General features: G+C 45.7%; 1 protein-coding gene across 7 annotated transcripts in view; it reads right to left on the bottom strand.

Moving 5' to 3' along the window:
* Nucleotides 1-415: 415 nt before the first annotated feature.
* ARMC8 (armadillo repeat containing 8) overlaps nucleotides 416-15,175 on the bottom strand; it is a 106,527-nt gene continuing 91,767 nt past the window's right edge. For 5 of the 7 annotated variants that reach the window (XM_032629532.1, XM_032629539.1, XM_032629536.1 and 2 more), the window contains 4 exons: nucleotides 13,259-13,354; nucleotides 8,599-8,671; nucleotides 7,103-7,196; nucleotides 1,179-2,956 (listed from right to left, as the gene is read on the bottom strand). In XM_032629532.1, coding sequence (XP_032485423.1) covers nucleotides 2,923-2,956; nucleotides 7,103-7,196; nucleotides 8,599-8,671; nucleotides 13,259-13,354 — 297 coding nt within the window. In that variant the 3' untranslated portion in view covers nucleotides 1,179-2,922. Of the gene's footprint in view, nucleotides 2,957-7,102; nucleotides 7,197-8,598; nucleotides 8,672-13,258; nucleotides 13,355-15,175 lie in introns of all 7 variants that reach the window. The other 2 variants (XM_032629533.1, XM_032629534.1) reach the window with 2 other exon arrangements.

The following is a 15,175-nucleotide window of genomic DNA, read 5'->3' as shown; positions in this document are numbered from 1 at the left end:
GCGCCCTTGGTTCTCCCTCCGGTTCTAGTGAGGCCAAGAGACAGGAGGTGCGTCCCTACACCTCAGAGATGGGGAAGAGGAGGCGGCGCCCAGTAAATGCAGGGCGTCTGTGCAGACAGTCCTTTGACAAGCTCTGGGCCCGAGTCCCGTGGGTGGTGGCAGGGGAGGAGGGGCATAGGACGGAGTGGGGAGTCCTGGTGGCTGGAAGTGGCCGCCTGTAAAGACCGGGAAGAGGGGGCCGCAGACTGCTGCAGAGGCCCCTGGAAGCTGCAGGTGCCCTAGGGCGCTGGCCCCCCCTCTGAAATGCAAAGTCACTTCCCAGCCTCTCATTCACCAAGAGTATCAGGTTCCGAAAGCCAGTACACATCATCTTCTAATGTTTCCTAATGTTCTAGGTATTTGGAAAACAGACTCCTTTTTAGAAGTTGCCATGCTTTTTTCTTGGCTTTTATTAGCATGTGTTAAAATCATATTATCCAAACACTACCAGAAGAACATGTATTGTTCTGCATAAAGTGCTTAAGGAAAAAAATGCAACTTATTAAATTGGACATTCTTTTCTAGTTCATAAATTTTGGGTTACAATCAGGGCACAAAAGGAGAAACAGAATGCAGTATTAGAGAGAGCGAGAAGCTTAGTTAAGAACTTGGGTGGAAACACAAGACCACGTCCCATTCCTCCCACTTCCTTGCTGACTGAACACTGCACCTGCATAAAGCAGCAAACAGCTTTGTTTTAATAAATACATTTTCCTTCATTCAACTCAGAAAAGTTAATCATAGTAAAGCACTTTTTCTTTGACCATCTGTTTAAAGCCACAGGCAAGATTTATCCACAGAGTTTAAGTGTGAAAGTGTCATTTCATTGGGCTTTCCACTTTCCAATGCTATCTGGGTTCAAGATTGTCTCAGCAATTCATATTGGTTTATTTATATTTACCTGGGACTTAAAATACCAACTCTATAGTGTTTAGTGTTACAAATGCCAACCAAGGATATTTCCCCAGTACTAGAAATGCCAATGAGTGGGCCTGAGTAAGGCTCCCCTCAATACGCTCCATTTTCTTTAAACTGGCTTCTGCACATTAGTGCTCTGATGGTTGCACAAAACCCAAGTTCCTGTTGTGACAGATTTTTAAATCGGTAATGTTCTGAAAAAATAACAACTTGGAAATCTCTGTGTTTGAATCTTGGGTGGTCGTGTTGAGAACAGAAAAAAACGGCATTAAATACACTTTAAAAACATTCATTTGCAATCAAACATATTTAACTCTTCCAGGGAAGGAGCAGGTTGGTGATAGGGTGCCCCGTCAGGAGCGGCTGGTGGGCTGGGGAACCCATCGGGTGCACGCACTCAGGGCAAGCTTCTGGGCCGCAGACCTCGCTTCCTGGCCGCGATGCCTTTGAACTTCGCAGGGCAAAGGGAAAAGCGAGGCTGGTTGCACCTTCAAACAGTCAAGAGCAACCTCCTTGAGTTCACCTTGAAGCGGACCCAGAAGTTGGAGCGTGTGCCAAGCTGAGGGCTGCCGAAGGGCTAAGCAGTAGTGGCTGGAAAAGGCGGTCATCTGCGGTCCTCCTGGGGAGACCCCCTTCCCTTCTCTCAAACGTCAGTGCTTTGGGCTTCATGCAGGAAAAAATCTTAGCCGCGTCGCTTACTAAAATTCCCATCTCATTTTACCAAAGCACACTGAATAGCAGTCCTGAGTGACAAGTATATAGAACTTGCTGAGTATAGCCAAGAGAAAAACAGCTTTCTAAACTATCCTGTTCTTTGCTTCTTCCTACAGATGCGTCTGTAGGACGTTCTTTAGTTTCACAGTGATATATGCTGTTTCAGGAAGCACAAGGTGATCGGACTTTGTTTCCACGAAGTGATGACCTACTTTAGTTGGAGCTTAAGGTTCCATGACTGGTTCTAAATCCTGCCATATATTGCTATACCAGTGACAGGATTTAGGGCAGTTGGGAGGCTCTCGGTGCCCAGTTCCTGCCAAGCATAGCCCACCAGTCATGGCTGGGCTTTCACTATCAGTAGTTATACTTCCCTCTGATGTTTCAAAAAACCTATGGTGTATTTGTCGCCTCACTCCACTCCACCCTGTCCATCTGACTTGGAAGCCTGAGAGCTTACTGAATTAGGCTGAAAAGAGGCTCTGTACCTGCTGATATTGACGGCAGTATAAGATGCTAGCTTACTATTTTGCACAGCACCATATATCGTGCCTGTTATTCAGGCCAACTATAGCCAACCTTTTCGTTTTGTTTTTTTCTTTTTTTGTTTTTTATAAAGAAAATCTATGTAAGTTGAGGTTCAGAAATGCATATATTTTTTACTTACAAATATTCATCTGACCAAAATCCAACATAACCTTTATGGAACACTTAACAATCGTTTTGTTTTTAAAATAACATTTCATTCAAACTGTATATAATTCAGTAAAGATTTTTATACAGCAAGCAATGCTTAAACCCTGGAAAATCTGTAGAAAAGAGATTTTCACACAAAATAAGAAAAGAAAACTTTGAGGTATCCCTCACACACACACGTCCGTTCATCCTGACCCACGTGCACGCACGCGCACACACACGCACACACACGCACACAGCCATTCTCACTCACAAAGTGGCTGCAGCATAGGCAAAAAATTGTAGGTCCAAAGGAAAATAATTGATTGTTCTAATAAAGAGTCCAGGTAGCTCAGAAAGAAACAAAACAAAACACAATAGTCCTCTGAGGAAATTACTACCTCAAAAAAATGTTCTCAAGGTGAATTTGAGATCTAAGCCTACCAAATTGCTTTTGCAAAACAGCTCCCTGCAGTCCAAGGTGACTTGTGCAAATAGAAGGAATCAAATGAGGCTAGTTCCTGTACTTCCTTTAACAAGGATGTGGGATGCTCGCAGGCGCCCAGGGCGTTCCCGTCACGCCAGGTACTGCTGCAGTGCCATCTTTGCCCTGCAATCACAAAGCTCCTGTTAGCCGTCATCTCAGAAGTGTAATTAAGGTAAAAAGCCCATGGTTCAAAGATGGTAGCTGGGAAAGTCTAAAAAGGTAGGTCCCCCAAGGGAATCGGGTACCTACTTACGGTAGGTAAGTGGGACACCTACCGTAGAGGGCAGAGATCTGTGGTCAGCACACACGTTAAACCCATGCTGGCTACATCCTCTTCCTGTGGTCCTGCTCTTGTCCTTATAGCTGCTGCAACCCAGTGACATTCTATAATTTTCCTTTGTCAATGGCATATAGTTGTGATGGATCTGGGATTCTTGACTTTCTCCTATTGCCATGCACGTTTTATCTAGTGCTGCAGGACACTGGGGAGGACACTCAGGGTTCTGGGAAGCTAAGAGGAACACTGACTCGGGAAGAGGTGGGTAGGGGCTGATTAGAAGGTGCGTGGGAGGGGCAAAGAGCTCCTGGGATGAGGCTGTCTGGTGGTTCAAATGCCTCAGAACTGAGGAAGGGAGGTTACAATTTTATCCCATTCTTCTCATTATGCCTGATAACACTGACTGATGTGGGATGTGGGTTGTTACACTGATTAGGGAAAAAGTTAGCTAGCTGGAGAGGAAAAGGTGCAATGTGGGCAATGCCTTAACCTATCCTGATCCTTATTAAAGTGCCTTCCTTTGAGCTGGGACTCAGAAGGCCTCCTTTACCCTCCCATCATGATTTGGTAAAGGCTGCAATTGTGGAAATTTGGAAGTCAGGTTTTGGCAATGATCTCCCCTTCTAAGTTATGGAAAGAAAACGTTAAATTTTTCTGTTACTATTAGCTGATGAAAGTATACCAAAGCAGATTGGGCAGCGATAAGCTGGACTCAAGTGCAGTTTCTTTGCTGCAGTAATGGATACAATCCACAGTTTTAAAAGAGGTGTGCTAAGGGATATTCTTGCAATTATTTAAGACTCTGTAAAGATGATAGTTGCAAATAGTCCAGTTCATCAGAACAGGGAGCTCCATACAGACCACTCCAAGTTATGAGCAAGTTGGGTTCTACAAGGTCGTTGTGTTAGGAAATAAGTTTATGAATAATGCCACAGGCTACCTCTTATTGACCATAACTTCACAAACCTGAGGCCCTCTGAGGCTGGGGTGGAGAGGCCTAGTTAGCAATAGCTCCTCATCTGTAAGTGTCTGAAGTCAAAGGATCACAAAGCCTTAAAGACAAAGAACCTGAAAGATGTTGTCTTTAGGTAACAGACTTTACTATGATGGGAAAGCCCACATGAGGGTCTTGATCGAAATTCTGTATTACTCTTTAAAATCGTCAATTCAGACTCCTTCTGGATCTTTCTAAGGGTTTGGCTACATCTGATTATATCGGACCTCAGAGACTGTGCCCTCATTATCTTTCTGCTATCTATTAATATCTAAGGAGTCTTTCAGATGCATGGTTTTGTAGGCAAGGTCACCTTTCCTTAAATGGATTGAGGAAGAGTAGCTCAGACCTTGACCCTTTTAATGGGGTTTAAGAACTGCTGACAACGTATGTGCCACAGAAATTGGGGAAACAGTACCAGATTGGTCTAAGCAATGCAGGCCAGGGCTTAAAACTATCCCACTTCATGCTGGTGAGGCCTCTTTCCAGGTCATCCCAGAGATGATTTTAAGCAGAACTATTTTAATTTCTGAACAAACACAAGAAAAGAAACCCAGGGAATAGTCTGGCTCTCGGCCAGAAGAGACGGGCTGACAGAGCCTGTCATTTAAGCCAGCAGCTGTTACTACTGCTGTGGAGGTAGACGTGAAGGTTCCTGCCCTCAAAGTACAGCTCAAATCCCACCTTCAGCATGTGGCCGGCCCTGACTTGCCTTTGATGGAACACTCATCTGAGCAGCAGGGTGGGGGCTGCAGTTATTCGGGGATTTGTCCTTAACACACTGGATGGCAAGCTTCAGGGAGGAAGGGGCCCAGCTCTTTGTGCTCCATCTGGCCCAGCCATTCACTTGAGGAACAATTAAACAAATGCCTCTTCCCTTCTGTGGAGCAGATAAGCAAGCTGATAGCCGTAACACCATGTGTTGTGTCCTACGGGAGCACAGAGGGGTCCCTAGCAAGGCCTGGGGGCCAGGGTGCAGAAGGATCCAGCAAGATTTTTCCACGGAGGTGACAACCTGATTTGAGTTTTGAAGGACGGATGGCCATTGTCCAGGCGTTCTCCGCCCTTGCTTTCAGGACACCTGTGCGCCCGGGTCTCTGCCTGCCTCACCGGTTGTTCTTCCTGCTCCTTTGCTGGACCTTCTTCATCTTCCCCTAAAGGTGGCGGTGGGGTGTCCCAGAGTATGGTCCTTAGCCCTCCTGTCTTCTCTCCTCTCGTTTATTCTCCCTAAGTGACTTCAGCCAGCTCCAGGGCTTTATATACCATCCCAATTCATATCTTCAACCCCACTCTCCCGAGTCCCTTGGATATCTAATAGCATCCAAAAGTCAGCACACCAAACAAGAACCCTTGATTCTCCCTACCCCCACCCACTTCTCTTCTATTCTTCACCATCTTGGCAAATCCTCTATTCAGTTGCTCATGCTAAAACTACAGGCATTTCCCTTTCCTCTCCTTCTTTAACATCCTACATCAAATCCATGAGCAAACCTGTTGGCTCTACCTTTAGATTAAATCCTGAATCCAATCACTTCTCAATATTCCCAGCACTACCACCCTCATCTCTTATCTAACACGACTGTAACGGCCTTTAGCTGGTCTCCCTGCTTCCATTCCTGCCCTACTACAGACCAGCCTCTACACAGACACCAGAGCCATCTTTTAAAAATTTGAACCAGATACTGTCTCTTCTGCTCAAAACTCTCTAATGACTGACTTCCTATTAAAATCCGGATAAAATCCAAAGTCCTTGCCACAGTCTACAAGGCTCTTCAGTTGCTCCCACTGCCTCCCTGTGTCCAATTCTTACCACTCTCCCCCTCGCTCATTTTTCCCCAGCCCCACTGGTCTCCCTGCTGTTTCTTGAACATTCAAGCATTCCTGCCTCAGGGCCTTGAACCCACTGTCCCCTGTCTGGAATACTATTCTAAGCATCTGCCTGGAAGACTCTCTCATTTCACCCAGGTCTTTGATCAAATGTCACATCCTCGGAAAGGCTGGGACTAATCTACACCACAAGCAGCTTTCTTACTCTCCATTCCCTCACCCTTGCTTATACCTTCGTAGTACCTCTCATTATCTGCTATCATATTACATATTCATTTGCTTATTATCTGTCTTCTGTACTAGAATGTAAGTTACATGAGGGCAAGGATGTCATCAATTTTATTCACCCTTATATCGCCGATGCCTGAAACAGTGCCTGGTAAGGTTGGTATTAAAATATATATATATATTTGTTGAATGAATGGGGATTCAGAGGCGAGGGGACTGGGATGGCAAATCAGATGGAACAGAAGGTGTAAATGCCTGAAAGGTGTGATACTGTAAGAGGGCAGGTGTGGCTGGAGCACAGGGTGGGCACGGGGGAGGGGGCAGCACAAGGAAGGCAGAGCCAGACCGTGGAGCACTCTGAGTCCTGCTTGCGAGTGTGGAGAATGAAAGTGAGCTGGAAAACGAAGGCTGTGTTATAAGAAGGGTCCACAGCCAGGAAAAACAATCTTGGCTATCCTGAGCTTAGAGGGGTCTCTGACTATGACTCTCGCCTCCCCCAGAAAAGGTGAGCTGAGGACAGGGACTCCTTAGTGGTCACTGCTGCATCCCCAGCAGCCAGGCCAGGCTGGCACAAGGCAGGCGCTCAGTGAGGTTTTGAGCTAATGAATGTTTTTTATAATTGGCCTTCATTTCTGCTCTCCAAAAGGCCACACGCATTTCTATTCGAGGGACTGAAAAGGAATGACCTCTGGATCCTCTCGAGAGTCCCACTAAGGTGGCCTGGGCTCATGTCAATTCAGAGTAAGATGAGAATCTTTAATAATCTGCTAATTATTAGTTTATCTCTTACTCAAATGTCACACAGTTGACTCACAGATTAAAAAGGGAATCCAAGAATCTAAAAGATTTTGAGTTTGGCTATGTGACTTACTAAGCAATTCAAACCCTGTCATAAAAGAATGCAACATACCCCAAAGCAAGGCCCTTTTACTTTGATACTCACTTGTCACAAAGATTTGAATCTGGTGACTGACTCAGTTTGTGCAGAATATCTACGATGCCCATGTCTCGTAATTTATCCTGGCGTTCTTGTGAGCCTGAGAGATGAAAGCTAGCAGGTTACTGGGAACATGGCCCAGGCAATTGCTCTCTCCTTAATGTACAGCCAACAATCTGGAGCCTTACCAGTGTCCTTTGCCCTCTCCCCTTCCACCCCCTCGCCCTCCACTCTCCCCAGTGCAGCCAGATCCCCTCATGCTTGGATTCTCCAACAGTGCTCTAACTGGTCTCCCTGCCCTTGACCCTCCTTCCTGCAGTCCATCTGGGTTCTGCTGCTGGATTAATTTCTCCATGGACCACAGGGTCAAGTCAGCTTCTTCAGCCTGGCATGAGGCCCTGCCACCAGGCCCCATCTTCATCACTTCTTTCTGGACATACTTAGCCAGGCTCTTCCTACCCCAAACCAGTCCTGTTTTCCCCTTCCATTCTCTTCCACCCTCCTCGGACCTCCCAGCACTTCCTGCTGCCTCTTAGCACGTGGCAGTTCCAACTCCGCACTGCTGTGTTCTATCTTCCAACTAGACTAGGACCTCCTTGAGGGCAGCTTGTTTCCCTGATACCCGGCTGTTACTTGGTCTCTCGGCCTGCACACTGAATGCAGTTCTTCCTCCTTCCACTTTCTTCTGGACACAGTGCTAAGGAGGATAATTCTCCTGGATTCTTTCCTCCACCCCTGAAGAGCCCACAGTGACTCACTCATGCATTCACCTCCTTGAGACCCAGTGAACCAGAATCTCTAGGGGTAGAGCCCAGACATCTGCGTTTTACAAAGTTCCTCAGGTGATTCTCATGCAGCCAACCCAGCACTGAGACCCACTGCTCTCCCGCATGTGTTCACTACCTTAGCTGTACATTGGAATCACCTGGGGAATTAAAAAAACCACTTATGTCTGGAGACCACCCCAGAGATTCTGATTTAACTGGCTGGTGCAAAAATCCCTGGGTGATCCTAATGCACAGTCAAGGTGGAGAGCTATAGGGGCCTCCTCACAGACTGGCTGCCCCACCAGGCACAGTGTGTCTCTCCCTTCTCACCAATGCACTCTCTTCTCCATTAAGCTTATCTGCCTGTCGTCCTTCTATGTGCGGCCCCTGCTCACAGTGAAAAGCTGACCCTCCCGCCCACCCTCACCTCTCATCTTCTTCAAGCGCGTCTCACCATCCTCCTCCTCAGCCCTCTCAAGGACAAGGACTGCCACTCACTTCCCTACGGTCTCCTCCACCTTCACGTTCAGTAATCTGGAACAGTGCTGACTCCACGGTGGGGCTCAGTGTTAACTAGACCCATGGATTCTCATTCATACCAAGGTGACACGGTTGGGGGCTTGGGGGCCAGTGAGTGGTGCCTCTACCCAGGATTGCAGGGGCACCTGATGCCTTTCCTGTGCAAGACCTTCCTTCCCATAATTTTCTTCAGAACAAATCTCACCAATCTCTTACCTTCCTCTTCATTCCATATGAGGTTTGATATACAAAACATAGCAGCAAGCTGCAATTTGACATGTGAATGACCCTATTTGATGCAGAAAAGGAAACAAAAATAGAGGTAATCTCATTTGAGGTAATTTTTGGTAACGTACCACAGGCAATTCCAATAGCCTAAAAGTTTGAAGTAGGGACCTCAAACCCAAATGTCTTGAGGGGCCACAAAATTAGTACTAATGGGTGAACAGGTTGGGCTAAAGACAAGAGAATGGTAGGAAATCCAGCACACTGGGGAGTGAAGCCTTGCCAAAAGACATTCACACTCAAATTTTAGAAACCCTCTGGCTGGCCAAACAAAACACCTCTAGGGCCACAGGTGCAGTCTGCAATTTATCACTCAACCCATACACACAGGAACACTGGCATATGCCAAGTCTATGCTTTTGACTATGCTTTCTCTACAGTAGGAAACATTCAGGGCCAATAAACTGAATGGATGTGCACTTAGTATTCATCTCTTTGGCTACTGAGTATCTGATTCAAAGTACTCTTATTTCTACAGGCACATCACAAAAAACTTGACTAAGTCTCTACTATTCTTAAGGAGCCTCCTATTTTCCGGAACCACACTTCTGGTTTATTTCTCTTTAGGTACTGAAAGTACAACCATTTTTGCTTAAGTTATTATTTGTCCATATACAGTGCTTTCTCCTAAATGAAAGAGGACCCAGTGGTAAAACAATCTTTCCAGATGATTTTTTTTTTAACGGAGGTATAGCTGATTTACAATGCGGTGCCAATCTCTGCCGTACAGCAATGTGACTCAGTTATACATGTATATATATTCTTTTTTTTATATTCTTTTCCACTATGGTTTGTCCCAGGAGACTGGATATCGTTCCCTGTGCTATACAGTAGGACCTTGTTGTTTATCCATTCTAAATGTAATAGTTTGCATCTACCAACCCCAAACTCCCAGTCCATCCCTCCCCCTCCCCCTCCCTCTTGGCAACCACAAGTCCAATCTCTGTGTTACAGATGATTTTTTAATTGGTCAATTAAAAACAGAAAGTCCCCACTACACTTAAATAACTTATGCATATCTGTGAAATACCATGACACGATATATGCCCAACAGTTTCTTGAAGGCTGAGACAGACTCGTCTTGCCATGTAGAACTATATATGAACTAAGCAGAGACAAAGAAAAGCACATGCCTTCCTTCATTAGAATTCTATGGTTGGTGATTCTTTTTCCCTCCTACCTGCCAAGACTTTTAAAGAGCTGTCCAGTTGGGGCTCCACTAAGACAAAACAGAATAAAATGTGTCATCTGCTCCCAGCATCAGGCCAGCAATGAGTATTGAATAAATGAACTTATTTATAATACAACAGTAAGTATTTACTACATATAAGTTCATCCATCCTTCAATAAACATTTTTTGAGGAAACAAATTGCTGTGATAGGGAAAACTGGAGGGTGGAGGGCTGGGAACCTAATTTTAAGTGAAATGGACAGAAAAGATCTCTTTGAAGGAGGCAATATTTATACAGAGGAAGAATAAAAAATAGGAAGAACAGGAAGGTGCCAGGTGTACAAAGAGCAAGAGGTACCAAGAAGAGGGAAAAGTCTGTGAAAAGGTTTGAGGTAAGAAGAAACTGTAGAGCTTATGCATACTGAGAAGGAAAAGTAGAGTAACATTAGTTCAGAGATGTAGGCATGGCTAAACTGTAGGCCCTTGCGGGCCAGAGTAAGGACTGATTTCATTCTGAGTTGACAGGAAGCCCTGAAGGATTTAAGCAGTGGAGGGACAACACCTGATTTACGCTTTTAGAAGGTCACCCAGGCTGAAGCGACTGGAGTGACAGTGCTGAGGTGTCTGGGAGGCTGTTATGGTCAGTCAGGTATGAGAGGCTATGGCTTGAACTAGGGTGAGAGCAGCGGCGACAGAAAGAAGTCAACAGCATCCAGAGCGGCTAGGGGCCGGGGCTAACAGGACCTACTGATAAACTGGATTACGAGACGAAGGAGCTGGAGAAATAAAGACTGACTCCTTGGTGTGAGTAATGGGTAGATGGCAGAGCCACTCTACTCAGATGGAAAAGGTCAGGAGGGGAGAAATTTAGGTTTAGGGGAGATACTTAAGAATCGATTTTTAAACACCAACCTCAAGAGGCTTCAGACAGCCACGGAGAGATGCTGAGTAAGCAGGAAGATATACGAGTCCAGAGTTCAGAAGAGAGGTCTAGGCTGGAGAATACCCTCGGTGTGACCCTCGGACCTTGCTCCCCTACGCCCTCCTGCCCACTAAGAAAAGAACCAGCATTTGTAAAGCTGTAGACACCATCAGGGAAGCTTGCTGTCATGGCTTTTGAAGGCCAGTAACCATTATTGTGGTTGTGTTTTGTACTGCTTGATACCATGACAGTGTAAATAAGATAATGCCTAATCTATTTATCAAAACTGACTACTGAACTGGAGCCCAGAAACCAAACAAAGAATAGGGATGACAGCAAAAGCCATGGGAGTGGATGAGATTCCCTAAACCAGTGGTTCTCAGCTCTGGCTATACCTAAGAACCACCTGGGGAACTGTAAAAAAAAAAACACTGATGCCCAGGCTACACCCCAGAACTATTAAATCAGAATCTCAGGAGGAAAGGGGCAAGGCAACAGTCTTTGAAAGATTCCTCCACCATGCAACGAAGGGTATGAACCATCAATCTCAATAGTACATGTGCAAGAGCAAAGATAAAGGTCCAGGGCTAAGCAGGGAGGCATAATGGAATGGAGGCCAAGAGAAAAGAATGTTTTCAGGAGGAAACAGCTGTGCTGAAATTCACTATAAGTGAGGAGAGAAAACCATCCTTTGGACTTGGCATAATAGGATGGTGACCTTAACCAGAACAGTTTCAGTTGAGCAATGGGGCTGGAGGCCAGATGAAGTGGGCTAAAGAGTGAATTTAGTGGTGAGGAAGGAGACAGCACGTGCAGAAGACGCTCTTAAGTCTGGCTCTGAACAGCAGCAGAGAGACAGGTGTACCTCAATGGGTATGGGAAGTCCAGAGAAGCTTTCAGAAGATTACAGAGATATTATGTGGATCTGGTATTGGAAAGATAGGGGAGTTCCCAGTTGAAGCAGTATGGATTTCATTCAACAAATACTTACTAAGCATATACTAAAGGCCAGGCACTGTACAGGGTGATGGATATACAATTGTGCACAGAACTGATACAGTCCTTACCCTCAGGGAGCTTACAGTCGGTAGGTACACAAACAAACAACTATATGTTGCGATAATTGAGCTAAGTGCTCTGAAGGGAGTACTTCACTCAATTATGCCGTAACAAAGAATAACCCACGCAGATGAGAGCCCACAAGGAAGTGTTAGCAGAGCTAAGATCTGAGAGGCGAGAAGGCATCCCATGGGGAGAATAGTATTCCAGGCAGAGGAGCCAGCATGTGTGAAGGTCCTGAGGCAGAAAAGAACATGCACGGCCTCTACCAGGAGTGGAAAGAGGTCAGTGTAGTGAACAAAGGGAAGAGGGGAATCAGAGAAGTTGGGGGATACAGATGAGTCAGGTCATATAGGACTCCACAGGCCATCAAAAGGGGGGATGGGAGCTTCCCTGGTGGCGCAGTGGTTGAGAGTCCACCTGCCGATGCAGGGGACACGGGTTCGTGCCCCGGTCCGGGAAGATCCCACATGCCATGGAGCGGCTGGGCCCGTGAGCCATGGCCGCTGAGCCTGCGCGTCCGGAGCCTGTGCTCCGCAACGGGAGAGGCCACAACAGTGAGAGGCCCGAGTACCACAAAAAAAAAAAAAAAAAAGTGGGGGGATGGATTTTATTTAAGGTGTAATAGGGAACTGCTGAAGGATTTTGGCTTCTATTCTCTTAGTAAAACAAAAGGTGAGGTCACCACTAAGAGTGATGAGGGAGATAAGAGGTGAGGTTTAAAGAATGAGGAGAAAGTAAGAACCTGTTCTTCCGGAAAATGGAGGCACCAGCTTGCTGGAGAATCACAGGAGGGTACCAGGCAGTGCTGAGTGCCCATGTGGATTTTGTAAGTGTGAATTTAACATGAAACCAGTCAGCCCGGTTCTGTGCCTTTCTCTGCAGTTGTTAACTCTGACGAGGAGGCAAAGAGAAGACAGGTTCATCCACAATTAGGGTTTTGCTAGGAGACGCCGACAGAATGAAAAGAGGAGGGATGTTTGATTTCCAGATTTTGGCAATGGGCAGATTCTGGTGATGACAAGATCCCGGGTATGGCCATGGCAGTAGGTGGCTGAGGTGTTTGCAAGTAGGTAGCAGATTGTGACTGAAAGCAGATGATCAAAGAACAAGAGCCAGAGATACCAGAGGCTAGAGGGTTCATCCGTATAGGACTGAAGCTTTGAGAGGGAAGCTTTGGGGGCACTGAGAGAAGGCCAAGAGCCCAAGCTGTCACTGTGTAAGAGGAAGGCACTCAGACGATAGGGTGGGGAATGGCACAAGCTTCAAGAGCCTGGTGTCGTTTTTCCCTTCAGGATGGAAGAGAGTTTCTGGAATCGGTTACGGAGGAGTCTACTCTTTGTTTAATCTCTGCACAATTCCTTTTGAGCTAACAGTGCTACAGTGCTTGCCTTCTCATGTGCAGCTAGTGTGGAGCCATGAAGGGGACAAAGGCCTACCATGTAATACTTGATTTTCTGCAGGATGTCATCATTGGTCATAATAAGTTCTTTTGCCGTTGTCCCATCTGCTATGTTGGCTAGGATGCACAGTGTCTGGAAAAGAACAAAGGGCCAGCGATCAGGAAAGCTCTGAAGTCCTCAGACTCAAGCTATCTCAAGAACTTAGGCAATTCCCCATCTGAAGTACATGGATTCTCACAGGTTCCACTCTGAATGCCCTGATTTCTTATCTCATAACGTCATTGCCAACAAAAGTAACCACACTTAAGGAAAGTCTGCCTTAGCTAAAAGAGAGCCCAAATGTTTCAGTGGCTTCTTTCTGGGCATAAACCATCACTGCTAGGCAAAGGCAGCCATAGTTCATGCTATCACATAAATCATAGGGAAAATGTAATTTATTAATATTTTCTTGAAAATTTCATTTTTAAGAGAAGCTCTTGCTACTAACCCACAAGGTTTCTTCAAAGAGGTATTCTCTTTGGTAGAAACTTCAAAGGTGGTGTAACTCCCCCCTACCTCCCCTTCCAAATACCACTTGCTTCCAAGCTCATGACCTTCTGGATCCCCGTCCACTAGCCACATGCAATGAGGACCTCTTGACTTTTTTGAACCCTACTGGAGGAACAGAAAGGGAAGCAAAATGTGTGGAGAAGCTTAGTCCAGGCTGGCCTTATGTGAAGGCTAGAGGGAGCCGGTGCCAGCTGGCAGGACAGTCGCATCATGAGGACAATCAGCACGCTGGTACTGGAGGAAAAGACTGTTCTCGTTGGCTGTTACATTCTCACAGCCAGACCAGCAAGAGGCAAGGATTAAGGTAAAAGTGAATGGATGGTGACAGGGACACTGAGCCAGTGACAGCCCTAGCAGTTCAACAAACGTTGGCCGAGCACCTATAATGTGCATGCACTCCGCCCACTCCACTGGGCAACGGGCTGAGAAAGGAATAAGACACTCTCCCTAACTCCAAAGCCAGCACACAATTACCTTTCACTGTGGTGCAACTGAGGTAAAAACACAACTGAGGACAAAGGATTAATCTCCAAAATTTATAAGCAGCTCAGTAACAAAAAAACAAACCCAATCCAAAAATGGGCAAAAGACCTAAATAGACATTTCTCCAAAGAAGATATACAGACTGCCAACAAACACATGAAAGAATGCTCAACATCATTAATCATTAGAGAAATGCAAATCAAAACTACAATGAGATATCATCTCACACCAGTCAGAATGGCCATCATCAAAAAATCTAGAAACAATAAATGCTGGAGAGGGTGTGGAGAAAAGGGAACACTCTTGCACTGCTGGTGGGAATGTGAATTGGTACAGCCATTATGGAGAACAGTATGGAGGTTCCTTAAAAAACTACAAATAGAACTACCATATGACCCAGCAATCCCACTACTGGGCATATACCCTGAGAAAACCATAATTCAAAAAGAGTCATGTACCAAAATGTTTACTGCAGCTCTATTTACAACAGCCCGGAGATGGAAACAACCTAAGTGTCCATCATCGGATGAATGGATAAAGAAGATGTGGCACATATATACAATGGAATATTACTCAGCCATAAAAAGAAACAAAATTGATCTATCTGTAATGAGGTGGATGGACCTAGAGTCTGTCATACAGAGTGAAGTAAGTCAGAAAGAGAAAGACAAATACCGTATGCTAACACATATATATGGAATTTAAGAAAAAAAAATGTCACGAAGAACCTAATGGTAAGACAGGAATAAAGACACAGACCTACTAGAGAACGGACTTGAGGATATGGGGAGGGGGAAGGGTGAGCTGTGACAAAGCGAGAGAGAGGCATGGGCATATATACACTACCAAACGTAAACTAGATAGCTAGTGGGAAGCAGCCGCATAGCACAGGGAGATCAGCTCGGTGCTTTGTGACCACCT

This window comes from Phocoena sinus, chromosome 4 (genome assembly GCF_008692025.1).
Source record: "Phocoena sinus isolate mPhoSin1 chromosome 4, mPhoSin1.pri, whole genome shotgun sequence".
Taxonomy (NCBI): Eukaryota; Metazoa; Chordata; class Mammalia; order Artiodactyla; family Phocoenidae; genus Phocoena; species Phocoena sinus.
The sequence above is the reverse complement of the archived record's forward strand: the minus strand, read 5'-3'. Positions and strand labels throughout refer to the sequence as shown.